At 37.6% G+C, this 27,458-nt stretch overlaps 1 protein-coding gene across 1 annotated transcript in view; it reads left to right on the top strand.

Annotated features, from left to right (window-relative positions):
* Positions 1 to 27,458, top strand: part of ANKFN1 (ankyrin repeat and fibronectin type III domain containing 1) — a 163,672-nt gene that overhangs the window by 73,599 nt on the left and 62,615 nt on the right. Inside the window, exons 6-7 of the mRNA XM_063112909.1 lie at positions 20,161 to 20,258; positions 22,391 to 22,481. Of these exons, the coding sequence (XP_062968979.1) occupies positions 20,161 to 20,258; positions 22,391 to 22,481 (189 nt within the window). The remainder of the gene's footprint in view (positions 1 to 20,160; positions 20,259 to 22,390; positions 22,482 to 27,458) is intronic.

Consider the following 27,458-nt stretch of genomic DNA (forward strand, 5'->3'; position numbering starts at 1 on the left):
GTAATTTTGGAAGTGTGCCACAATGGTGCAAGAGAGTAGTCTTATTAGAGGAACGTGATGCCTCAGTGAGCAACATGCAGCCCCTGGGTGAAGTTCATGTCACTTCTACGTGAAGTCCAAACAGGGACCAGAACCCAGAAAAAAGGAGTCAGAAGACCCCAAGGACAACTGTTAACTGCTTCACAGTCTATCCTCTCATTCATTTGATGCCCACTCAATGAACAGGACACAATCCCAAGAAAATGGCACTCAGGCTATAAAAATGCTGATTCTAATCCTCTTTGGTATCATTCTCCTGTTAAGAAGCTCATGGCCACAGTGACTCTGCCTGCCCAGGAAAAGCACAAAAAATGCATTTATATACACACCCTGTATATTTTGTCTACAACTTCAGGACTTTCACAGACATGCTAAAACCAATCTTTAGATGTGGTAGAAGTCCATGAACACCCCCGTGACTGGTAAATATATGCAGACCTTTTCCAAAGCTTATCAAGGATTTTTCATATCATTATGTCATTTAGCAAACCAATTAGCCAGGTACCTTCTCATTTTACTCATGAGGAAATATAACATCACCTCGTTCATCAGAATATATTTTCTCTTTTTATATACATAGAAAATACCTAGAAGAGAGTCAAGAACTGATGTAAGTGGTTGCCTATGAGAATCAAGCAAGGGGTAATATAACCTTTTGTATTATTTATATTTTTTCTATGTGTGATGTCACTTCTTAGATTTTTGTTAAGAAAGATGTCAGATCTGTTACATTCAAACCTGTATTTTTATCCCTTTCAATCAGTAAAATGATGGCTACATTTAGAAAAATCAGGTATTTCCAATGTCTTCTGAAAATAAAACCTTCTTTTATGCAAATTCATATATAATTTTAAAACCATTTATCTCCTAATACTAGTCAAATAATTTATTGATAAATTATACATTTTAAAAGTAAATTTTTTTGTTACAAGGCTGTGCTCTAACCAACAAAAGTAAATTTTTTTGCAATATGGTCATGCTAACCGTGCTAACACATGGTACTTATATCTGTAACAATTAAATGTCTTATTGGGTCTAGTTGGCTTTTTATACTTGCAAATTTGTTTTCAGTGTTTGAACGGTGCAATTTTATACAAGATTTTTTGATAAAGTAAATACTAAAGTAAACATTCATTTTCCAGTCCCAGGAAACATTTAGCCAACACCCTCCCCACTGCAACACACACACACATAATTTCAATTATTTCTTCTCCTTGTATGCTACTAAAATTTTTGGATAACTAAACAATCAGTATCCAATGCTTGTAAATCCTTTTGGAAAATCAAAACCCTGAATCCTGAGATGCTCATTACATTTTCATTTTAAGGCTTAAAGAAATCAAAAATAGTAAGGACATTTGTAAACAGACAAGAATGATGAACACCTTGATATGAAACTTCACCAGTCAATATGATTCAAAATAAATTATTGAGTAGTGATTGTTAAGATGCCCAAAATTCTCAATTTCAGCCCTGACTCAGCACTGGTAGATTTTAAAATTTCCATTAAAAAAATGGGGGAATCTGTTCCATATAAGGGATAGCCAAAATAACATAACTTTTTTTGGCCTCTGCCTGGACTCAAGCTTTTGCTTTCCTTTACTGCTGGAACTTAATGGCAGTTGAAGCAAAGGTGAACTTCAAGCAGAGCCTTCCACCAGGTTTTCAGAAATGCAGGAGACCATGAGCGGGGTCTGGAACTGCAGTTGTCCGGGTCCCCAGAGCCTTGGCCCTGCCCTAGGGGGATAAAAGCAGTAGCTTGGTCCATGTAGTAGAGTTCTTAGGGGACTGCTGTCAGCACAGCTGCAGTCAGATGATGTGATTTCAAGCTTCTGTCAACACTATCTAGCAACTACGCTGAGGAAAGTCATTTTGGTGACTGAAATGAAGTAAGAAAATAAAAAGAAGAAAGGTACAACAATCACAATAATTCCTTGAACTTCCAAAAGGAGAGATTGGAACTGAGGCCACTAAAGGAGGGGGTGGGAAGGTTAGGGAAAAATTGGTAAGCCACAAAAAATGTTTACACTGTGTGATGATAAAACAAAACAAAAAAATTCTTAATAAATAAATAAATAATTTATTAATAAATGGTAAAAAGATCGCTGTTCTCAGGTATGTCAGACCATCATGGGAAATCTATGTTATCTATGCACAGTGTTGGTGGTGGATGAGCTGGGTAGACCACCCCAAATATTATAAAGCACAGACCCTACAGAAAACGAGGATTGGGCCATGTTCCACATAGGCACGTGGTATCAACAGGAATTGAAGTCAGAGGGTGAACAGCTTAGTTGTGATACTATCACTAAGTTGTGATACTTACTAGCTATTGGGAAGTCTGAAATAATATGAGAATCAGCTCCCTGGTTTGAAATATAAAAGTACATAGAAGAGCTTGTGAGATTTAAATGTCTCCAATGACCCTCCTTACAACAAACTGAAATATGCATCAAACTAAAACATGAATTGATCATGTCACTCCCCTGCTCATAAACCTTTGCTGGTTCCCATGAGATAAAAACAACAGTCAGCACTGTATACAAGGCCCTTCTCATATCAGCCCATCCCTCAACTCCCACATCTTGCTTTTCTCTTCCGCAAAACATCCCTCTTTTCCCCGGTTATGCCCAGCTCTTTCAACTCTCAGTCTCTCTCCCTGGAACGCCCTTCTCTATGTGGTAAAATCCTACTCAGTCTTCAAAACCCAGACCAAAGGTTACCTTCCCTTATCCCATCACCACCCCCTCAACTTTGTTGGTCCTTGAAACTTCAACAACACTCTGCTCATATGCCTGCTAAAGGGAGCATCACATTTTACCATAATTGTCTGTATTTTTATCCATCCAGTATCACATTTTACTGTGTCTGTATCTTCATATGTCCACCTGCTGGGCTATGTATGAGTCCTTCTAGGGCAAAGATAATGGCTTGTGTTTACATCCCTGTCACCCAGCACTGCCTTCCAATTTTAAAGATTCCCAGGAAAGTTTTGGCTTCATACAGAAACATGAGTACATGAAAGTGTTTTTAAACTGAGAAATATCATTAAAATATAGTAATTACTATTATTGAAGGTGAAGAACCTGAGTAATAAGGAGAATTTAGCCCAAAGTTTTTCACTTGAAGGAATTAGTATCCCAACCCTTCTAAATCTGGATGCTACAAGTTCTTCCAGAGCCCTGCAGAGAAGTGAGTGGGTGCACCAAGGGTGAGCCCCTCGGGGTTACAAAGCGCAGGACCTTCCCCTTTATTCTGAGACTGAGCCGGTCCACAGAACTGTATCTTCCCTCAGACTTTCTCAAAATCAGAACTTACAAACCTGTGTACCTCTATGATTTCTTTTCTACACTACTGTTTTCCTCATCTTTGATACGTGCTGAAGCCTCATTAAACTGTGAGAGGGAGACTCTGAATTTTGAGCCCAGACAAACCCAGGTACAAAATCTGGCCCTCCCATTCATTCCCAGTGTGTGGCCTCGAAGAGTGCACTCAGTCTGGCAAAGCCTGTGACCTCACCTGTAAAATAAGAATAATGTATAACAGGATTGTTGTGAAAATCAAATGAGAAAAATGTGGAAGAAAGTGTTGCAGATTAAAAATAATACGGAACTGTAAGACGTTACTCCCATGATGAGAAGTAGACAATTACCAGCCCATCTCACCTTCCTGTGTTACTTCTCCCATTTCTTGCTCCTGATTCCACACAGAGGAATCACAGTAAGAATATACATCTGACTAGGCTTAAGTCTGCTTTTGCCTAAAGGAGTGTTTGCTCCAATTCCTAATAAGGCTGGTCAACTTTCTTCTCTGCAAAGGGAAAACTGTTGTGGGGGAAATAATAATTTCATCAACCCCCATGGTAACAGATCTTTTTTTTTTTTTTTTTTTTTTTGATCTCTTGCCACTCTCTGAGTGTTGTTTTAAAAGTTATTTAAGGATGAAAGCATCCCCGAAAAAACCTACTGTCAAAGCGGAATGCAGCTCACCTCAAATTCAACCAACTCTGAGGTTTTGAATGTGCAAAATTGAGATGGCGACAGCTACATAAATATTAAATGAGCAATGAGATGTCAGTGTTTTCATTACTGTTTGCAATTGAACTCTGAGTAAAGCTGAGACCAGTTACATACACCTGGAGAAAAAGCATGGTTTTTGATACAACCACGATATTTGATTTGGAAATTTTTAAGTATACAGTGTTGGCTAATAGCTCTTAGTTAAAAAAAAAAAAAAATAGTAGTTGAACTCCAGTATTCACTATGCCTATGAGAGCTTGCAATGCCAAGTATTTGGGTTCACATAACAAATTGGCTCACAAATAACCCAATAAATAAAAAACTGGGTTTTGGAGGGTAAGAGGAATTCAGGTGGTTTCCTCTTTTTCACAAAGATGGAGATAACGCCACTCCTGAGCTGGTATCACACCTCATGTAGATTACGGCACCAATACCTTTCTGGTCTCCCTGGCCATAGCCTTGTCTCTCTCTAATATTTTCCCCACAGGCTACAAGAGTGATCTTCCTAAAATGCAAATCTGATCATACAATGGCCTAATCTTTCAATAGCTCCAAATGCCTTCAAATAATGTTGACACTTCTTAGAATGACACTTAGCTCCTGTCCCCTCTCCCATCTCATGTCTGGTTAAAGTCACACTCCCATCTCACCTCACCTCTTCTCCTGTTCCCCATAATTGCATTGCAATTCCCTGACCACACCATGATCTGTGCCTTTGCACATGCAGCAGCCTCTGACTGGAATGCCTTTAACCATTCTCTTCCTTTGGCAGAATTACACATCCTTTAGGACTCTGCCAGGAGTCAGCCTGTCCCAAAAATTATCCTTAACAACCTCTTCTCCAGGCTGTTTAGGGTGACCCCAACCTGAGCTTGCCTCTATCAGCACTCATCATATTGTTTTATAAGCTTGCATTGGCTTATCTGTTCCCCACCCCTCCCCATTGGACTGTAATTGTCTTGAGGGCAAAAACTGGGCTTTCTTCATATTTATATCTCCAGCATTTCACAGTGTCTGATCTCTAGTAGGGCATCAGTGGAAGTCTGATAAATCAGTCAGCCAATCAGCACTGGATTTAAAGTTAGATTTGATTTCTTATCCCAAATGTGCCAGCAATTAGCTCAGTGTTGGGTATTGGACCAATAGATAAAAAATTCAATAAACTCAATTATCTTTATTTAGAATCTATTGTGTGTGTTCCCTCAAGTAAGTGCACATAATTCTTTTTCCCACTGCCTAAGGGCCAAATACCTTATTCTCAATATTTAATTATTGCCAATGACTTTCCTGTCCCACCTTGATTATCTTAGAATAGATAAAAGATTTTTCAAAATCTGAAGAGTCCCGTTCCTCCAACCACCTCACTGTGGATGACCTCTTCTGAATGTTTGCAAACTAACAGTCTTGCTCTTCCTTTTCAACTATGAATGTGACAAAGTCTTCTTTATTAAATAAACTACTGCATTCATTTATTTAAGATTTCTTCATTGGCCACCTACTATGTGCCATTTGCCATCACGGACCAAGATACAATGCATGTATAGGTCAATCTGCCAGTTAAACAGATGAGCAAGAAAATACTCAACATTATATAGTTTAGGTCCAAGCTATTTTAAGTTCAAGTGTGTTTTGTGAATGAAGAAAACTTAGAGACATCACATATAGGTAGAAATACAGAAACTAAACATAACAAACAAAATAGGGAAAACTGCAGCACTACCCAAGAAAAGTAATTTAGGCCTCTCAGATAGCCCCTGCTAGGATATACATTGTATGTTGTGATGTTTAACCTTCCATACGGATCTGGGAAAGAAAAAAAAAATGCACATTTGTTGCTTATAACATGAAGGGTTTTCTTTGATCCACTGAAGCCTATTTGAGACCCCCAAGAAAAGAACCCCTATATGAATGTATTTACTGAGATTTGTGCCTCAACACCAGCCAGTCTGATCATCTACACAGAAGCAGAAGCTGAGCCTGGGAATGGAAGACAAGGCTCTTTGTCTTCTTGCCTTGATGGGAAAATCTAAAGATTGGATTTTTCAGGATCAATAAGGCACCTTGTTGTGTAATTTACAATAGAATGTGAAAACAAATACAGAAGAAAGGAGCTTCAAATAGCACATTCTCCTTGGTGAGACACAGGGAAGAAGACTGTGCTGGCTGCTCCCAAGGTGGTCTGGTTCTTTCTCTTTTATTTTTTTTTTTTTTTATTTTTATTTCCCCACACATTCCTTTGAATCCTGAGGAACTGCTCCTACTTTGGAGTTGGTTTGTTCCCAGGTCCTCCATCGTATCTCCCACCTCAGCTTGCACATTCCTAGCCAGAGGAAGGAGATGCAGGTGACAAAAAGAGAGGAGCTTGTTCAGAACTGAGAGTGTTCTGAGTAGGCTCTTGGAGGGGGAAGAAGGAGGAAGAGTTGGCATCAGTAAGGCTGCATAACATGAACCAGGCTCAAATTATGGGCCAGCAATTTACATGAGTCTTTGGTGACTATGTAAATTGCTATTTATTAAAAAAAGAAAAAGTATTTATCATGGCCACCATCGCCACATGTAGCTGACAAAAATACAGAACACTTTCATGAGATTCACAGTCCCCCAGCATCAGGATAATCCCCTGTTCTGCTTGGTGGTTGCTGCCCCAACCCTCTCTCCCTCTTGAGACCATAACAAGGAAATCATAGTATTAGAGACAATCCCAGCCCTTGGAGAAACAGGACAGAGGTGGCAGCCAGGAGACCCAGACTCAGGTTCACTCAGTAGAAATCCAGTATTGCAAATACTTTCTGTAAGCTTTTCATAGTTGGAGCTTTCTCTAGCCAGAAACACCTAAAAATGGCTGGTAACCCATTTATCATTTCTCCCTGTATGGACTTGGGAGGCAAACAAGACAGACAAGTGTTCAAATCCAGACTCTGCATTAATGGACTGTGATGACTCAAGCTAGTTATTTAAAAGTTTTGAGTCTTGGTTACCTCATCTGTGAGATGAGGAAAACAGTATCTCCCATATAGGATTGTTATGGGGATAAAGTGTAATATTTATAAGTAAAGCACAATACCTCAATAAATATTAACAGATGTTCTCCCAGCATCCACTTAAGATCATGAAGTGTTATCCTTCTACAAACCATTATATGTTTTTATTTAATTCAGCATTTTATTTTTACCTTTCATTTTTTGTGGCATTATACACATGCTATATTTTAAAAGGTAATTTACAATCTTTTCAAAATAATTGGGACAATTTTCTTAGGAAAAACTGCCAACCCAACTTTGCCAACGGTTTTTTCCCATTATCAGAAAACACCTGGCTTTACCCTGCATCAACTAGAAGTACTCCTCATTGGGATACTTGAGGTCCCCATAGCCACAGTTCTCTGAGGACTATGCTGAAATCCATGTCCCCTACTTAAAATGTGCTCTCAAGCAGTGGAGTGTAAATGAGGCAAAGGAAGATGCTATATACATTATTCTTTCTTGGGGTCCAGCTGACAACAAGTATTTTCACTTTGTCCCAGGAGAAGGGGGAAGTGACTGGCATTTTATTCATTCAACAGTTATTTTTGGAATTATTACTCAATACAAGGCACTATGTGGCCACTATAGGTGATACAAAAATGAGTCAGTCACAGTATCTGCCCTGAAGAACTTACAGGGAAGATAAAATATTCATTTAACAGAAATGTTTTGAATGTCTACAATGTGCATTCTAGGCATGGAGATATAGTGGGGGGAAAAATAGCCAAGCCTATGGAGCTCACATTTTTTAGGCAAACAAGTAAATTAATAAATAAACAAGACAATTTCAGATAGTGATAAGTGCTAAAAATAAAATAAGATAATGTGTTAAGAGTGAGAGGCAGGAATGAGCTTGGTAAAAATGTATGGATAGGCTTGGGAAACAAAGTGCAGATGAACCAAAATGGATGGAATGGTAAGAAAGTGGGATTCAAAGAAGCAGCCAGATCATGACTCCAGAGGCTGGCAAAATTTTTCTGTAAAGAGTCAGGTCGTAAATATTTCAGGCTTTACAGGACCTATGGTCTTTATTGCAACTATTCAGTTCTCCATCAAAACAATATGTAAACAAATGAGTGGGGTTGGGTTCCAATAAAATTTTATCTATGAACACTGAAATTTGAATTTCATATAATTTTCACATTACAAAAAAATTTTTTCCAATGTCAAAACTATTCTTAGCTCACAGGCATACAAAAATGGGCGGCATGCTGAATTTGGCCTGCAAGTCTCAGTTTGTCAGCCCCTGTTGTAGACTATGTTAAGGAGTTTGAATTTTATTCCTAGTGCAATGGGGAACCATTACAAGTTTTCTATGTAGGAAAGTATTGTGATAGGATTTATACATTGTCGAGATCATTCTGGCTTCAGTGGATCCGTGAGAGTATGAATGGAGACAGAGAGACTAGTCGCACTATGAAACTGTTATAGGAGTACAGATGTGAAATGATGGCGGCTCCAATAAAAGTGATGATAGTAATGGAGCTTAAAAAACATAATTAGAGACCAAATTTGAAATATATTATGCAGGCAGGGTTGAAAATACATGTGTATAAATCATTACAATACATTGTAGAGAGTATAAATGTGAGTAAAAATAACATAAAACTACTTTGAAGGATCAGAGAGAATAACCTAGAGTTGAAGGAGCCTGAGCCTTTCACTTGAGTAGGTTTTTGACAAGAGGAGATGGGAGAGGCATCATGATGGGGAAAGAACTTTGGTCTAAGATGGACTCGATCTCTATAAACCTCCTGTCTCATCTGTAGAAATGGGCCATAATACTAAATTGTAAGCTCTTTGAGGCCAGGGACCATGTTACTTGCCCTTCCATATCCCCACAACCTAAATGATCAATAATCTAGCACTGTTTTGCAACAACATGGATGAACCTAGAGTGCATTATACTAAGCGAAATAAGCCAGATCTCTCTTATATGTGGAATCTTAAAAAAAAAAAAAAAAAGAACGGTGATTACCAGAAGCAGCAGAGGGGAAATGCAGAGATATAGGTTAAAGGATATAAAGTTGCAGTTATGTAGAATGAATATGTCTAGAAATCAAATGTACAGCACAAGGACTATAGTTAATAATATTGTACTATACACAAAAAATTTGCTGAGAGAGTAGATTTCAAGTGCTCTTACCATGTACACAAAAAAATATAACGATGTAAGATGATGAATATTAAATTGGCTTGACTGTAGTAATTATTTCACTGTGTACACTTATACTAAAACATCATGTTGTACACCTACATATATACAATAAAAATTTTAAAAACAAAATAATGGTAACTGATAAAAAAAAATCTAATATCAATTCAGTAAGTATTTATTGGACTACTGTATGTAATGGCATATGCTAGCTGCTGGGGACTATACTGGTGAATAAGATAGACATAGTCACTATCCTCATAAAGCTTACAGGATTAAAGAGATAATTGCACAAATTTCTAATTACTGTGTAACAAAGGAACACTATTTGGTACCCTGAGAGATAGACCAGGGATCTAATATTGTCTCAGGGATCAGAGAAGACATCTGTGCAGACACGACATTTACATGGATTGCTGAGGGAAAAGGAAGAAATAACTAATGAAATGAAAGTCAGAAGGAAGGAAAATGAGTATTTCCAGCAAAATGAACAGTATGTGTGAGTTTCCTGAGAGAGAAAGGAGGCTGACATGTCTGATACCTAAAAATCAAAGATAGAAAACAAGCAGGTTCGATGAAATTGAAGCTAGAAGATGGTGAAGGCCCAGATCATCCAGGGCCTTGTCGGCCAAGGAGAAGGATTGAGGACTTTATCCCAGACTCCATAACGAGTGATACATGAGTTTGGATTCAAGCACACCTGGCTTTAATTCCCAGTTCTGCTACTTGTTAAGTGGGTTATTGAATGAATGACTTAGCCTATCTTGCAAGAATTGTAAGAATAAATGATGAAATTATTTATTGTGAGGAATAAATAATAAAATAATTAGTAAGAGAAGATGGTAGGCTTTCATTGTGTTAGTTGTGTTAGTTTTCCTTCCCTAAACACAAGGTAAATGCAGAGAGTCAGGTGAAATAAGGCGCAGAAACTAAATTCAATGCCCAGCTAAGGAACCCTTAGTTTGTAGTTCACAGGGAGCAAAATGGAACTATGAAAACTGTCCCCCACCTACCAGTGTCCACACATAAGTCAAACCCACAAGAGAAAGAGGGGGTGGGTGTACAAAGATCAATATGGCATGGATCCTGGCATCAAGGAGTTTAGTTACTTAAAGTTGTAAGGAGAAAACTAGGATCTTTTAAATGGGTTTAGTAAGAGAACGAAAGAAAAGCCACATCAAATGCCTCTCTCTAAATGAAGGCTTACCATCTGGCAGAGGAGTTGGAATGTTTTTGGTTTTGCCATCATGGCTGGTTATCTTAATTCCATAAGTGCCTGATAGGGTTCAGAAAGCTGTGAACTGGCCACATATCTTGGGCCTTGTGTGTATAAGTCAGACAGCTGATCCTGTGCTCTCCTCGCTTTGTATCTTTTAGAAATGTGCAAGAGCTTGCCAGGGTTCTCTCCCTGCAGGCAACGAGGGCATCACTCTGCTGAAAACAAAACAAAACAAAAATCTTGGAATCCCAGGAAGCTTCTGGGAGAAGAGCTCTTACCCCACGGAAAAGGTGTCAGATGCTGCCTATTCTCCAGAAAGGACTGCTGAGCAGCAATCTCAGCCTACAGATCTTTAATGGTCATTCAGTTCAGAGTACCTGCTATTGTTCAGCTACTTGCACTGCAGTGTTTAAAAAGCTTATACTTCTCTAATAAACAAAAACTGTTATCTGGGGCCGGCCCCGTGGCTCACTCAGGAGAGTGCAGCGCTGGTAGCACTGAAGCCATGGGTTCGGATCCTATATAGGGATGGCCGGTGCACTCACTGGCTGAGCGTGGTGCAGACAACACCATGCCAAGGGTTGCGATCCCCTTACCAGTCAGAAAAACAAAAAGAAAAAACAAAACAAAACAAAAAAATTGTTATCTGGACAATCTCTCCTTAAAAAAATTATCTAAACAAGTGATAATCTATCTGGACATCTTACAACTCAAGGATGTGGCAGCGTTCTAAGGGAAAAAAAAAAGTGGAAGAGTTTATTTGAATTTGTGACCTATGTGCCTATTTTCAGTCCACAGTGCCCTAAAAGTACCCATTCATAAAGTCCAGGTAATCATGACATAAAATATAGTTATAGTTAATTATTATACATTATAATTACATGTAATAATAAAATATAAAAACAATGAAGCCCATATAGTCCTGTTTAGATGTGGAGCTCTGTCATGCTATCTGGGGCACTGGACTGGTATGGCCCACCAAACATGCAATCAACTTTTAGGTTTCCATTTGTCAGCCCCTGACTCTGCCATCCTGGTTGCTTAGTCAAGTCCACAGGTGCTTGCCCTTCAGGCTGTGTCCTGCACCAATTTCTGGGCCAGCTCTAGCTTAGGCAGGAAGAACTGGTGCAGGTAACGTGGGCCCCTGTGCTGCCCAGGGCCTGGGGCCCAGCCACTGTGCAGACCTCCCAGGTGATCTGCTTGGTAACTGAACTTCTGCCCCAGATTTTCTCACTGTGCCACTCCTACCTTCTAAAGGAGTTTAAGTACCTCATTCTCGACTCCTAATATCAAATAATCTTGCTACCTAAATTACGCCTGAGAAACCTGCACCCCTCAGACACTATACCCTTCTGAACAGGGTACACCCAACTTCCAGAGTCTGCCTGAGCAATCACCTAGCATTTATCCAGTAGTATGAGGGTAAGTGCTTAACAACTGGGTCTCTGGGGGGAAAAAACCTGTATAAATATACACATATATGTACACACACACACACACACATATACATATATATATATATATACACAGTTGTCCCTCTAGTGTCTGTGGGGGATTGGTTCCAGGGCCTCCTGGGAGTACCAAAATCCAAAGATGCTCGAGACCCTTATATAAAATGGCATAGTACAGTCATCCCTTGGTATCTACAGGAGATTGGTTCCAGGATGCCCCAGGTATACCAAAATCAATGGATGCTCAAGTCCTGCACTTGACCCTGTGGACCCCACATATATGAAAAGTCAGCCCTCTGTATACACGGGTTCCACATCCCACAAATACTGTATTTTTAATCAGTGGTTGGTTGAAAAATCCATGTTGACCCACACAGTTCAAACCCATGTTGTTCAAGGATCAATTATATTTGCATTTAACCTATGTACATCCTCCCATATACTTTAAATCATCTCTAGATTACTTATGATACCTAAAGTATTTTAAGTAATACCTAATTATAATACATAATGTAAATGCTATGTAAATAGTTGTTGTACTCTATTATTTAGAAAATAATGACAAGAAAAAAAAAAGTCCCTACATGTTCAGTACAGATGCCATTTTCTTTTCCTGAATATTTTGATCCATAGTTGGTTGAATCCATAGATGTGGAACCCCTGTATATGGAAGTGACTGTATATATATATGAATGTATATATACAGATATACAAGGGTACTTTAAAAACTTTGTGGAAAAACAGAATTAAATGATAATATAAATCTTTCCATGAACTTTCTGAAGTACCCTCATATATGTATACACACACATATGCATATAGTCTATTATAAATTTTACTGATAGAAACAATATGTAGCACACAATTTACAGTTTCCATGTAAATGTTGGTTGGTATTTTCATTTACTTTAAGGAAGTAAAACAAAAATGAAACAACAAAGACCCAAGTTGGAACTTCACTCGTTGATCAATGATATAAGCAACTTACTTTTTGAATCAAATAATTGTTTCTGAGAACTGAAAGAATATTTCTTCAATTTTTTGTGCAATTTACAATATAACGGCCACAGAAATTTTTAACATTAATCTGTATTATTAACATTTTCTCCATCACTATCTTCAGTCTAGACCAGTGGTCAGCAAATTTCTCCTGTAAAGGGCCAAAGAGTAAAATATTAGATTTTGTGGGCCACATATGATCTCTGTCACATATTCTTCTGTGTGTGTGTGTGTGTGTGCGCGCGCGCGCGCGCGTGTGTGTGTGTTTATAATCCTTTAAAACTATAAAAACCAAAATCATCCTTAGCTCCTGAGCCATACAAAACCAGCCACAGGAGAGTGAAGTGGTATACCATTATGTACTGTTTCCACCATACAGATTCAATAACCTCAAGAGCATAAGTAATAGTAAAGTGCAGTAAAATAGGGAGTGATGAGTTGTGAGTATTTGCTGTCTTTGTTTTTGATATAATTTAACTTTACATTTATATAATTTAATTTTTAGTGAAGCTTGTGCTTACAAAATTCTTGAAATTTTAAGTCAGCTCTCACAAGCTATCTGGGTCAAGTCTAGCACACCATTTCATTTATCCCATCACAAAGTGGATCTGGGGCAAGCTCTAACTTCCTCCACTTCCCTATTTGTGCTGCCTCTAAAAGCCACCTATATCATACCACCCAGTCTTAGATATGACAAGATGAGTGGATTTTGCGCTCTGTACTTTGTGGATCAATTTGAGACCTTCCCAACTCTTGGTTTAACATTTTAGGAGAACCAGTAGGTGAAACTACTAAGGAAAGATATCTTAAGTGTCTTAAGGTAAAGAAAAAAATGATTTCTGGATGATCTGGAGTTTGAGGATTATTATTGCTTCCAATACCTCCACTAGTGCAGATTATTCAGACTTTCTCATCCCAAAACTACATAAACTACTGAAGGAAGTTTTCTTTGAAGTCACCCCTGGTTAAGTGACCAAAGAAGTACACGAAAGGTAAAGCTCTGTGAATCTCACTAGAAACATTAGGCTGGCAGCAGCTGAGATTCTGGGAGAGTGGAATTCGTTCAACAAACATTTCATGCTAGGTATGGAAAGAGAAAGAACTATTAGTAGTAGTAAGAATAATAAAAATAGTAATACCTTTCATTTAGAAATCCAAGGGTATCAAGAGAAAGAATAAATCTAAGAGCCATAATATAATAACTATTAAGAGGGAAATTAAAAAGCAAATGGTTCAGACTGTGGAGCAGACTTTTTTTGTGGTTACTTGTAGTGCTTATATACTTTTCAAAACCCTGAACATTTAGACATCTCTGCTTCCTACCAGTATCTGTGTGTAGCTCTATCATATGGCAAGCAAAACTAAGAGAGTACATACACAATATACACAGACAGGCACATATTATTTTTGTGAATGGCAGAATCTGACAATAAATAAATTAATATAGCCTTCTGATTCCAACTTTGCTTTTAATTGTCTAGAAGTAGTGTGTGCAAGAAGGCTTTTCTAGTGTATTTAAAAAAAAAAAAAAAAAGCCTTTTGCCCTTAATTTAAATCATTGTTTTTCTAGGAAAATTTAATTTGGGAAAAAATGTTTTTCTAATTAACTGGATGACTGTGTGCTAAGCAAACAATAAAGATTCTTGTTTGAAAGTAATGCATGCCCCTGCTCCTAGGACTACCAAGGGAATTTAAAATAAAAAACGCAAGTGGCTTCAACCTTGTATTTTGCTAGAGCTAAACAGAATTCCCAGATCCAGAGTTTTCACGTCAGTTCCCAATTTAAAACCCACAAGTATTGAGTGAGTTTATGCTGCAGCAAAACACCTCTTCTCATCTCTAGAAATGACTATATTTGATCTCTGTCTGGGTTTCCCGGCATGTCCTTCTCTCCCTCTCTCTTCCTCTTGTGCTATGATTGGCCCGAAAGGTTAGAGACTGCACATTTAGATGGATCGGGGAAGATTTCATAATGCTCTGGTGCTGGGCTGGGCAGTCTAGCCAAATTCCATTCATTAGCTAAGGCGCCAGGGTGAGTGTGGCCAGTAAGAATGCTGTTTCAGTTCCATCAAAGTGCTGATAGGGAATAGGAAATACTCTTTTTTTTTAGTTTCTGAGAGGCAGTATGGACAAGTGAAGAGTCCAGGATGCTGGGAATCTGAAGGCCAGGAATTAATTTTCACTTCAGTCACTAACTGAGCAGTTCAAGCAAATTTCATTCTTTTTTGACTATATTTTTCTCTATTCTAACAGTTTTCTTACTCATTATGTACTAGCGTCATATTTCTATCTACCTTAGACTTTAAGCATTCCAAAGTCAAGAATCAAGTATTCGATTCATTCAACGTTTACTGAGCCACCAACATTACATACACTGTGCTAGGTGCTATGATAGGTGCTTTGGAAAGTGGTATTAATCAGACATGGTCCCTGCCCTCAGAGAGCATATAGACTACAGAAAAAAGAGATCTCTTAAAAAATAAGACAAAACAATAAAGCAAGTGCAATGTAAGAGACATATTAAAATTGCTATGGTAAAATTGGCAAGGAGATTCCCTTGGGAAGACAGAGAAAGCTACAAAAAGAAAGAGATTTTGAACCTGGCCTGTTTGAATGAAGGGGTAGAAGATTTGGTGGAAGAGGAGGGCATACGAAGAGAGAAAAAAGCATAAACAATGGGTCTGAGGTCAAGTTATTGATGAGGTTAAGAGGTAGGTTTCCTGGACAAGAGGAAAAAATATAACTTTTACAGTATACTCCCCCAGACGTGCAAAGGAAAAAAAAATAATTCTTGGATTTGAGACATTTGAGACTTTAGGGAGAATCTGTACAATAATAAGTATGTGTTTTTTAATCAGCTGAATAGAAGTTAACTAGACATTGCTGCGTTTGTTATTTCCTATGCCTTTACTTTTGCATAGTCTTCAGCTCTCAGAAAGCTGGCCTGAAACTTAAGAGTGCTATCAGCTAATGCAGGGTGTATGAATCACAAACTCTGCACCATGAGGCCTGAAATTTACCTAAGCTCTAGACTGTATTCTGTGCTTATGCACTCTAACATTTCAAGTCATGACTTTTCTGCTCTTGTCACTGATCCTGTGACATTTCCCATCACATTATAGACTTCAGGTGACAGGGCCAGACCTTCAGGAGCTCTTTTTCTTCTTAAGCTTTTGGGCTGTACTTTACGTAGCTGCCATCAGGCAATGGTGATGTTCAGCTAGAATTTTCTTGTGACTTTACATTTCTGAAGCTTAGATAAAAAATTAATATTTATTAAAATAACAAAGATTCTCATTTAAAATATTCAGTCATTTAATATAAATATAGAGAATCACAGTTTGAGCCAGAGCCAAATTTTAAGGAATATTAACAACTAGGTTTTATCTGGTACCTTTCTTGCTAATTTTCAACTGCTAGGAGCCATTCCATGATTAAACCCCGCTTTTATTTCCCAGACCTAAGTAGAAACAGTTTTTCTGATCTTTATCTTAAAATTATAAATCTTATATAGTTTTAAAGTTCATATACATGGCTCCAGCCCTTCAGGGATTTAGAGTAGGCTTATAAGTGATTTTCTCAGGGCTTTAAACTACCTACAAACAACTTTCCAGGAAGACAATGCTAAGTTGCTTTCTTAGAATTTCTACTTGCTCTAAAAGTGACTCCTGCTCACTCTGTTTCCCTCCTCATTCTTTAAATGACCAGAAGCTCCTTTCTTTTCTATGTGGCTTCATGCCAAAAGGAGTCTACCAACCCAAAGAAATACCTAGAGGGAAATGACTGTTAGTGGCCCCAGAATAGATTGGCCATTCCAACATGAGGAATTTTTTTTCCTCAGATGTGCGATCTTCTTTTTCTCCAGCCCCTTCCCCTTTGAAACTCAGATGTGTTATAAACTTAATTTAATTGTTTAAACCCCCTATTAATTCCCAAAACAGAACTATACTTCCTTACAAACCTTCTTCTAATTTGTTTTGTTTTTTAAGAAGCCAGTCCCTCTTTTCCACCTGAAATATGTTTTGTGAAATATATTTCAATAGAACATAAGTAGTTTTTATTCAAAAATAAATTGTGGTTTCTTCAGAAATTTTAAAGATTGCATCTTTGAGCAACGTTTCACTAATCACTTCCCAAATAATCTAGTATTATTCTCACTAATCCCTTGCTCTTTTTTCAAAGAGGCTCTAAATTTCTATTCTTGAGTCACAAGCCCTTGATTCTCAACCTTCAGCTTGTAGCTCCACCACAGCAATCAATCACATTTGTCTCAATAACAACCAATGATATTTTTGTTTCTGGAATTTTCCTATATTTGTTGCTCTTTCTAGATGTCTTTTCACATTTGCTACTCATTTTTGTTTTGTTTTGTTTTGTTTGTAATAATTCCCTCAATCACTCCTTTGTTTTCTTTAGCTAAAATTAGGTGCAACATTATTCTCTGATTACAAACTCTCCCCAATTTGACTTTTAGAGACTTGACTTCTTCAAGACCTAGTAGCTCATAAGCGGAATAAAACATTTTGAAAAAAATATGCGTATATATATATATATATATAAAAGAAGGTATAGCCCTGATTTGAAAGTTAATATACAATTGTAATCATTTGATTCTAATTAGACTTCATAACCCTGAGAGCTTCATAGATTTCATAAGCCTGAGAGCTTCAAAGGGCAATAGACTGGCAAAGAAGAATATACACATGTAAGAAAAACATCTCCATGTTGGAAAAATCAGGCTGTTCTGGGGAGATGTGTGTATGCACACACACACACAATCAAATACATATATATGTATTTGATTTGCAAATATTTAGTAAGCATCCTCCATGCACCAAGCACAAACCCAGGTACTAGAAAGAAAAAAATGAATGATGCTTTTCCTATCCTCCAGTTTTTCACAATCTAACAAGACAAAGAGACACATATCATAAGACTTAATATAGTGTAATAAATCTTGTTTCCATATGAATAAAGGACTTTGGGAGCTTAAAAACTGGTATATTTAATTAATTATTCCTGAGGAATTTAGAGTTGACTTTTCTAGGTCTTAAAGGATTAGCAGAGTTTCACCAAACAAAGATTTGAAGATGAGCGAAAGACACAGAAGCAGAAAAGTACATGAAGTAATCATGTAACAGGGACTTACAGAACAAAGACTTTCTTCTGGAGAATGACAGGAGATGAAGGTAGTAGTGTAAGGTCAGGACAAGATATAAAGGTCCTTAAATGCCTTGTGAAGATTTCATTTTATTCTCAAAGTAACCGGACACTATGAAAAGATTTTAGGTGAAAGAATGAAATAATTAGGTCTGCATTTTTAAGCAATAATTCAGGTTATAGTAAGAGGATTCTATGTAAGGATGAAGAGTCAAGCAGAGAAATCAATTGCGAAGCTATTACAGAGTTGATGCTCATATTTATAAAGCCCTACACTGTAACTGTAGTGCGTGGGGAAGAGGAGAACTTATAGGAGATATTTTAGAAGTGGAAACTACTGGGTTTAGTGATCAACTGATTGCAAGGAATTGGGGGCAAAGAGGAAGCAAGAATGCTCTGAGATTTTTGGTTAGGATTTGGACATATGACAGTGCCATTAGCTAAAGTTGAGAAAACAAGAGAAGAAAGGTATTTTGGTAAAGAGAAATACTTAGGGGACACTCAAATGGAGTGGGAAACACTAGATGGAGATTTACAGTTGGAAATGAGAACTCAATAGGGAGGCAAGGCCTAGAATCACAGTTTTAAGACTCATGGCTGGAGCCATAAAAGTGGATAAAGTCATCACCAGGGAGTGAAAAAAAAGAACCCAAAACCAAACCCCCAAGGAACATCACATCCAATGGAGAACTAGAAGAGAGGAACAAGGAAAAGCCTAGAAAGAAACAGTTAAAGGGTAAAAGATGCCAAAGAGAGGGTTCAACCAAAACCAAGGGAAAAAAGGTTGCAAAAAGTATGGAAGACCAAAGGTGGCAGGATTTCCCAAGGAAAGGCTGTCACTGATTATCAGAGCATTAGGAATTAATTTTCAAGAGAGTACATTTTCAAGAATCCTAGGAGCATCCTGAAGAAGGGCAGAGGATGCAGGGGCAACAGCTCTAAAGCAGAGGAATGTGTGACTTGAGGAGAGCAGCAGGGTTTGGGAATGGCTTGGCTTGGCTTAGTTTTGATGTACCAAAGTATCATAGAGAATATAATTTAAATCTTAAGACCTATAGCTTGCCATTATGAGGCTTAGAAACATGGAGGCCTTGTTTCCCATGTGACTTAAGCTCCGGTTTCATTTCAGCTCGCCTTAAATCCCGCCATGTGTCAACTGTTACTTAAGGCACTTTTTACTGATGATACACAATTTATCTTTCCTGACCATGGCTTTTAACTAATGGAAAAAGTTATGAAAGAACATGACCTCACAGAAAAATAGGGTGTTAGAATTTGGATGATTTAACTGTGAATGAGCACCCACCTTGGGGATGTTAGGGGAGAAGAACATTGAACAGGTCAGCCAAAAACCCCAGACCCTAGGGCTGAAAAAAAGCCAGTAAAAAAGCTTCGAAGAAGGTATCAGGGAGGAGAAAGAGAGGAGAAAGGAGTAGCTTATGAGAAACTAAAGGAAGAGAATGTTTCCAGAAGGAAAAGGTGTCAAATGATGTGTAGGAAATGAAAGGAGACCTCTTTATTTGGGATGAGAATGTCACTGGGACCTTGAAAGCATTTTCAGTAGAATGGTGAAGCAGAAGGCAAACTTGGGGAATGAATAGAAGGTAATGTCCTAATATACCCTTCACCTCTCACATGCAGTAAATAATTTAGCTTTTTTAGTATACACACATACACACACACACACACACACACACACACACACACATTCTATGTCTTTATATAGCTATGGCCTCATGGGCAATATATTTAATATAAATTATGTCTCACATTAAGAACATCACATACATGTACATATATCAGAATATACTTGATATTTATTGAGGTTCAGAAAACTCATAAGGTATATTGAATTATTACTTTTTTCTGCTCTTCTTTTAAAAAATAATTGTGAATTTGGAAACTGACTTGAAATCACAAAGAGGATTCTTAGATGTACCAATATAAGGAAGGACAGTAAATTTACTGTTTTTGAGAAGGATTATATGCTAGAGTTTCTATGGTGCTTCTTGATGTATGACTGAATCAATCTCTCTTCCCCACCTCCTGCCCCTGCTTCCTCCCTCCCTCTTTCTCTCTTTCTCTCTCCTTCCAGTGGAATGGAGCATGTCTAAAGACTTTTGTCCTTTGGTTGGAGAAATCATCATGGATAATCTGCAGACACTGAGATGTACAATCACAGGACTGACAACAGTAAGTGTCCTCCCAGTAGACTTCCCATTCCCCTGTTGCTGTGTTTTGTGCTGGGATGTTGATAGCAAATGCCTACTCTGGAAGCTACCCCCAACACCCAATCCTCTGGCAACAACTGTCACTCATTAAGCATGATATGTCTGGTATCCATAATCTAAAATTCACAAAGAAGTAGGAAGACAGCATGAACCATTTTGCAAGCTGCCATGTTCTAAGGAGATCAGAAAAAGACTGGCCTCATGCAAGTCTTGAAAGCTGCTGCTTTCTGGATCATATTCTAATCTTTGGGAGGGATCAAAGGCTCTGAGGGATCCAATTTTGACTCCCTGTCTGATGGTAAAAATAACAGCCTCATCTAACCCTCACCCCGACAGCCTCAGTTGAGATCAGTCATCAATTGGAGTCACACAATTTCCTGAGAGAAATCCTTTTCCCTTGATTAAAAAAAACTGTCTAAGTATGCTTTCACAAAAAAGAAACTATATATGGTGGAGCTACATTTCTCAGTAACCTAAACCAGTTTAAACTGTGAATGAAAAACTGGAATAAATCACGCTTATTTGTTTAACCAATTTAAACTGAAGCGTTAATTATTTGTGGAACTATGAACCATATGAGCATATGAAATGCAAAAAATAAGAACACCTAGGAAATGAGTTCAAACCAGAACAAACCCTGTATTTCCTCAAACAGTTAAAAGGTAAAAGATAAAAAATATTTTTTTAGGAAAATCTTTTTAAAGTAAACTTAAATCAAACCTTTTTTGTATGTTTGTTCAACTCAAATAATTAATATCTTAGGATTCTTAGGACCTTCATATGGGGGAAGTAGAGGGAAAATTTGTCATTGCTGTTGTTTTCTTAAAGGTTAGTCAATTAAAACAGTTATCTGTAAAGTATAATCCTAAAAGCTAGCATTAAAAAGCTACATTAGATTGCATCTCTTCAAGTTTGTACCAGCTTTATTCTAATAGAATTCTTGCTGGTTAAGTCACCACCACAGAATCCTAACTTTTAGTCCTAGTCGCACATCTATACCAGGGGCCAGAACTGTGGATTACCAGAGTAAACAAACCCCTGAATGGGTGGCCCCCCAGAGATGCTATCAAGAGAAGACTGATTTCAATCCTATGGCTTATTATCATGGAAGAGAGCCAGAAAGAACCCTAGGGAATTTCCTTTGCTTAAAAGAAAAAGTGATATGGTGATAAAAATGGAAAACTTTCTATTGGGAGTTTCTCTAATATCCGAACTAATTTCCATGGGAATTAAGTTTTTCCACTGGACCATCCAATCAGAGCAAAGCAGACACTATCCTAATCATATAAAAGCCTAGAAGTAGATTAACACTTCTACATAAAGTCTATAACCTTGAAGTGCATAGAAACCCATTTTCAATGTTAAAAAATAAAAAACTTCATCATATGGTAATATCAATATTATTAAATCCCTAGCAAAAGCTCTACAAAGATGTGCTTTTTTTCTTTTTAACTTCAACACCATTTTACAAGTTTTGCAAGCAATGTTCCATCAAATGCTGGCTTCTCAACAGCTCCTTTTGGGTTCATCAAAAAAAAAAAATACTTTTCAAAGCAAAATATAAAACCATAAAAAAAAATTTAAGAATTATCAGCAAACAAAAACAACTCCTTAATTCTGAATGTCATAAAAAGGCATTAAAGAATATCATTGTTTTAATAATAGCTTTAAAACTGAAGTCTTTGATGCACTAATCTGAAAAGATATTCACTACAATTTGTTAACTTTCAAGCAAGTTGATCAGCTAAAAGAAGTGATAGTTGTTGACTCTGGAAAGGGGAAAATAGAAGAAAGAGATAAGCATGGGAGATTGCTATTTTTGGTAAGCTTTGTAGAACTGCTTGACTTTTAAAAATTGATATATAATTTTTGAGGGGTCAAGAAAAGTAATTATGATATTCCTGTTTTGTTAAAAAGAAAGTACATAGAAACAAAGAGGGCACTTCAAATATGGTTACTATAATCTATAAACATAATAGTCAAGACAAGCCAGAAAGCTAAATGAATGCGTTAATCAAACACAGCGATCTGCTTCTAGAGTAAAAGCAATTAAATAAAATGCCTGATGCATCATACTATTTCAATACTTTGCAGGGCCAACAGTATTTTGTTCAAGTCTCAGCTTACAACATGAAAGGATGGGGACCTGCTCAGACCACGACACCAGCATGTGCCTCTCCTTCTAGTAGGTGGTGACTGTGAATTCCCTCCAGCAGGCAACAGGCTCCAACTACAATTCCATCCTCAGGGTGCCATTGCCATTTCCTCCCCCGACTGCTCGTAACCAACAAGACCTTCTCAGGGCAGCATCTGAACCACATAATGAATGATTCCTCTGCAAAAATATTCCTGGGGAGGCAGCTCAGTAAAGTGAAAGGAGAGGGAATTTGGCACCAGACAGACTGAATCTGATACCCATAGTACCTTTTATCAGTTGTGTAGCCTTCAGAAGTAACTTAAACTCTGAATTCAACATCTGTAGAATGAGTCTAATCATACCTTTTCAAGCACTTTTATGGGGATGGAGTGAGATGACACAATGTGAGTTGCTGGCCAAGAGTATCTATAGTCCATTTTAGCTCCCATCTTTCCTTCCTCACCCCCTGGACACATCCACATTGACTTGATAAGAATGAGATATAACAAATCTCAATTATCTGACATTATGTCAGAAGAAAAGCTTTCTTACTCACAGGCACTCTGCTACAAATATAATCTGTAACATTTGTAACCGTGACTGAAAACCCAGCACAGGCCTCTTCTAATTATTACAAGACTAATAATTTATGCCTGACATGTTTGGTAACACTCTATTAACCAGAAAATTTAATTAACCAGAAGAAATATCTCCAGACATACCACATGACAGATTTTTCTATGTAATGAGCCCAAAGCTCTGAATCGTAGTTTCATTAAAAAAAAAAAAAAAAAAAGCTTTACTAATGTGATAGTTAAAAATGTTATCATATACTTCTTGTGAGAGCGCAAACTTCTACATCTTTTAGGGAACACAATTTGCCCTTTCATATCAACTTCCTTTAAAAAAAAAAAAGCATTTACTTTTACCCCATAATTACACATCTATGAATCTAAACAAAGTAAACAGAAATGCAGTTATGTACAAAGATGTGCACTGTGGAAATATACTGATAATAGCGAAGTATCCTGTGTAGTGGGGAAGAACAAATATTTAATGTTAACTTAATAGTTAATATGACATATACCTATTTACATGCATACAATAGAACAAAATACAATCACTAAGAATGGTGTTTTAAAAAACCATTCATCGTGTGGAAGAAATTCCTATGGTACAAATTTTATGTTTTAAAAAAAATGCAAAATGTGGTGTTTTTTCCACATAACATTTAAATTGTAGGTTTGCCTATAATTAGTATGGGTGTGTCTATGTGTCTTGATAACTATCAAAATGTAACAGTGTACATCTGGGTTATGAGATTATGGGCTCTTTTAGCATTTTTTTTTTATATATTTATGTATCTTTTGAGTTTTATAACAATCCTTTACCCAGGACCAACCACAAATCAGGAGTATATTATGAGCTTTTACATTCAGTATCTCTTAATCCTCACAACAATCCTTCATCCTCATTCCTGTCTTGTGGATAAGCATCACCGTCATTATCATCTTCATCACTATCAACACTGGAGTTAACTTTTATAAGACTCGTTTTATGGAAGGCATTAATTTAAGCACTATACATAAATTAACTCATTTAATCTTCATGACATACCTCTCGAGGTGGTTATTATTATTAGACTCATTTTACTGATGAGGGAACAATTAGCATAGAGGCACATACATATGGAGTCCAGTACCTAAACTGGGATTCAGAGAGTGTAGTGGATTGAATTATGTCCCCCCAAAGTTCATTAAAGCTTGAATTGTGTCCCCCAAGTTTTATGTATTAGAAACATGGCCCCAATGTGACTGCTAAGAGGGTGGGATGTCCTGTTACGGTAATTGAAAGGTGGAGCTTTGAAGAGGTGATTAGATTATAGGACCAGGCTGTAGTAAATGGATTAAAAATGTCAGTCAGGGGCGTGGTTCTGAGGGCTTTAAAAGAAGAGATAGGAGAATCTGTCTCTCTCTCTCTGCTCTGCCATTTTTACAATGTGATCCCTGAAGTCACCACCAAAGAAAGCCTACACCAGATGTGTTTTCTGGACTTTGGACTTCCTAGCCTCTGAAACTGTAAGCAATAAATTTAGTTTTCTTATAAATTACCCAGTTCCAGATATTTTGTTATAAGCAACAGAAACGGACTAATACAGAGAGGATGTTGCCTTTCCCAAGGTCACAACACTGGTACGTGGCTGAGCCAGGATTCAAGCCTGAATTGGTCAAGGTACTGCCATGTCTCCTGTGCTGTGGTAACTAGTATGCTCTCAGGCAGACAAGCAGATTAAGAAGAGCCAGCTAACCATGCCTGACTACTACTCTCGGTGGATCCAATTGGCTATACCAAGTAATTCAGGGCCTTGGATCGCCAATGCCAGAAATCTTCAAGACCCCTGACTCCCCTTGCATTTGATGATTTAGTTATTCCAGTCTTATTGAGACATCTTTCTTATTGAAGATTTATCAGAAACACAAACTGGGAATTGCAAGACTAAGATACTAAAGGAACCAATCCCATGGGTGGGTGGTGAATGGGACTGTGTATTATTGCAGATGGTGGAACAGAGGAATAGAAAAGCACAAAAATAGTTGCCTCAGTTGATCTGAAAGTAAGCCAGGGGGAACCCACTCCAAATTTATATCCACGCAAATTCTGATCTTCATATGGATGCATTTGCTTATAAAGTTCAGATGCTCAGGTTCTATAAAATGAAAATTCTATTTAGACATTCTCTCTCACAGCCCATTTGAAGAGCTGTCTCCAGAATGACAAGAACAGTTGTTCAGGATTGGGACGAGTCACTTATAAATTAGCAATTAACATATCAAATAGCAACACTTTCTAAAATGGTATGTTTGATTAGTAGGGGTAACTGGGAAAGAACTGAAATCCTAACATGTGGTTATAGTTGCTGCAGACATGCCATATCACTTGTAAAGAACAATATAAAAACACTCCCGTTCTATTTATAAACAGAGTATGATATCGTGATGTAACATATATCAGTATTCAGATATACTACAGAACAACGTACCCGAACATGACAAAGTAATTGGAAATTTGGTAATATGTTCCAGTAAGCTATAAAACTTTTTTTACATTTTTACAAAAGGCCTTAATGTGTTTTTATAGACTTATGTTATATGGTATGGTACATAATAAGAGAAAGGGACCCAGACAGGCTTGTCTGAGTTACGATCAAGAAAACCCTGATATCGCCAGTGAGTGTAAGCTCTGCATTGTGTTGCATTTGAAGTGTCTCATTACCAGAACAGTGAACTGTACTATGTGGCACAATCTGCTCTTTTCCTACCATGCTGAGTTTATTCCTGTCAAGTTCCTGATTTCTTAATATATTTTCAATTTTCTCCCTCATCCCTAAAATCTCCTATTTTATGTAGTCGTCAGAACCTTCCAAACATCTATAAGAAAAACTCATTCTTTCCAAAAACCTTGGCATCATGTTTAGTGCTCACTTGGGCTGCAATTTAGCATTAACAATTTTCTAATGTATCATAAAATCATCAGATCAAATTCACTTCTGATGTAACAGGGCTCAGCTGAAAGAGCAAGGCCCATTTCATCTCTCCTTGCATTCATGGCAGCATTAACTCTCATTATAATGCATTAGCATGTTCAGGGCCACATAGTAATCCACCAAGGAGTCTGACTCAGGCACACAACCTAGATCATCTTATCATGAGCACTTCAGATTCATTCATCCCACTAAGAGAACAAACTCATAATGGCCTTTGGGTATCCATGAGGGCAGTGAATGCCAGGGGCACTACAAATAGTCTGAGAGCCACTGGGAGTTTATTTCCTCAAATATTTGCAAATTTTCCAGCAAAAATCCTTCCGTATTTTATCCTACCCAAACACCATCATGCTTCTTCAACATTTGATGAGTGTCTCCTACGTGACCAGGATGGTGCTTTAGTTACATTATTTCTTTTAAACCTCGAATAACCTAAAAAGATATTTTAAAAACTCACTTTACAGAGAAGGAAGAAACCTGAGGCAAAGAGAATTTAAGTCACAGTTCTTTCCTACAAGGAACAAAGATTCTACAAAAGGCACCTATGCCAATCCCCTGTCTCCAAGAGTTGACCATAACTAAGCCATAACACACAAACTCCAACCAAGCTTCTGGCCCTCCTTCCCAAAAGAAAAGTAACATGTGCATGGCATAATGAAATGAGCACTGTATGGAGGGCCATACATCCCATATTGAATGAAGAAGACCCCATATTTTAAAATAAATATGTGGAGGAGGGTATTTGAAACTTGTTCAACTAGAATTTAAGCCCTAGATATATTCATGAACTAACTGGCTTTTCTGGGGAAGAATAACTAGCATTTTTAAAGAAAGAATTTCAACTAAGAAACACTTCAAGTTGTCACTTTTGAAAGGCTCAGAAAAGAAAAATGGGGAAAAGACTATAGAGGGAAGAAGGGATGACCTACGAAATGACTGACCTGCTAAAAAAAAAATAATGAGAGTTGGAGACAGCAGAATTATAATCTTGACATTAGTCCCATATGGGTTATTACTCTCGATATCATCATAGCCAAATAGAATGAAAATAGAAGGGGGAGAAAAATCTCAGTGGGTATTGCAATTTAAATTTGCCATGTAAGCTAATACCGTATATTTAGAGACTGAGCAGACAGGGTGGTTGGTGGCTCAGAGTATGTGCAGGGCTCGCTATGCCAGCTACCCAAAGCAGACATTCATTAGAGCAAAATGTAGATTTCCATTTCTTGGCATCTGACATGGGCTCTTAGCTTGGAAAGAAATGTCAATTTGGCCAAAAGTGTGAAACCTGCAGTAAAAGCTTTGGGACTATGGATTTCATCTAGTCTGCAAATTCCCACTTCTTTCTTTCCTCTGTGGAAATCCAGTTGAGACTTAGGGTGCTGAGTTCTACAGGGGAACTGATTAGGACATGGGATACTGAAAAGTGGGGGAGAGGGCTGGGAAAGGGGCGACTGACTCCCAAATTTCCTATTTTCTTT

This window comes from Cynocephalus volans, chromosome 10 (genome assembly GCF_027409185.1).
Source record: "Cynocephalus volans isolate mCynVol1 chromosome 10, mCynVol1.pri, whole genome shotgun sequence".
Classification (NCBI taxonomy): Eukaryota; Metazoa; Chordata; class Mammalia; order Dermoptera; family Cynocephalidae; genus Cynocephalus; species Cynocephalus volans.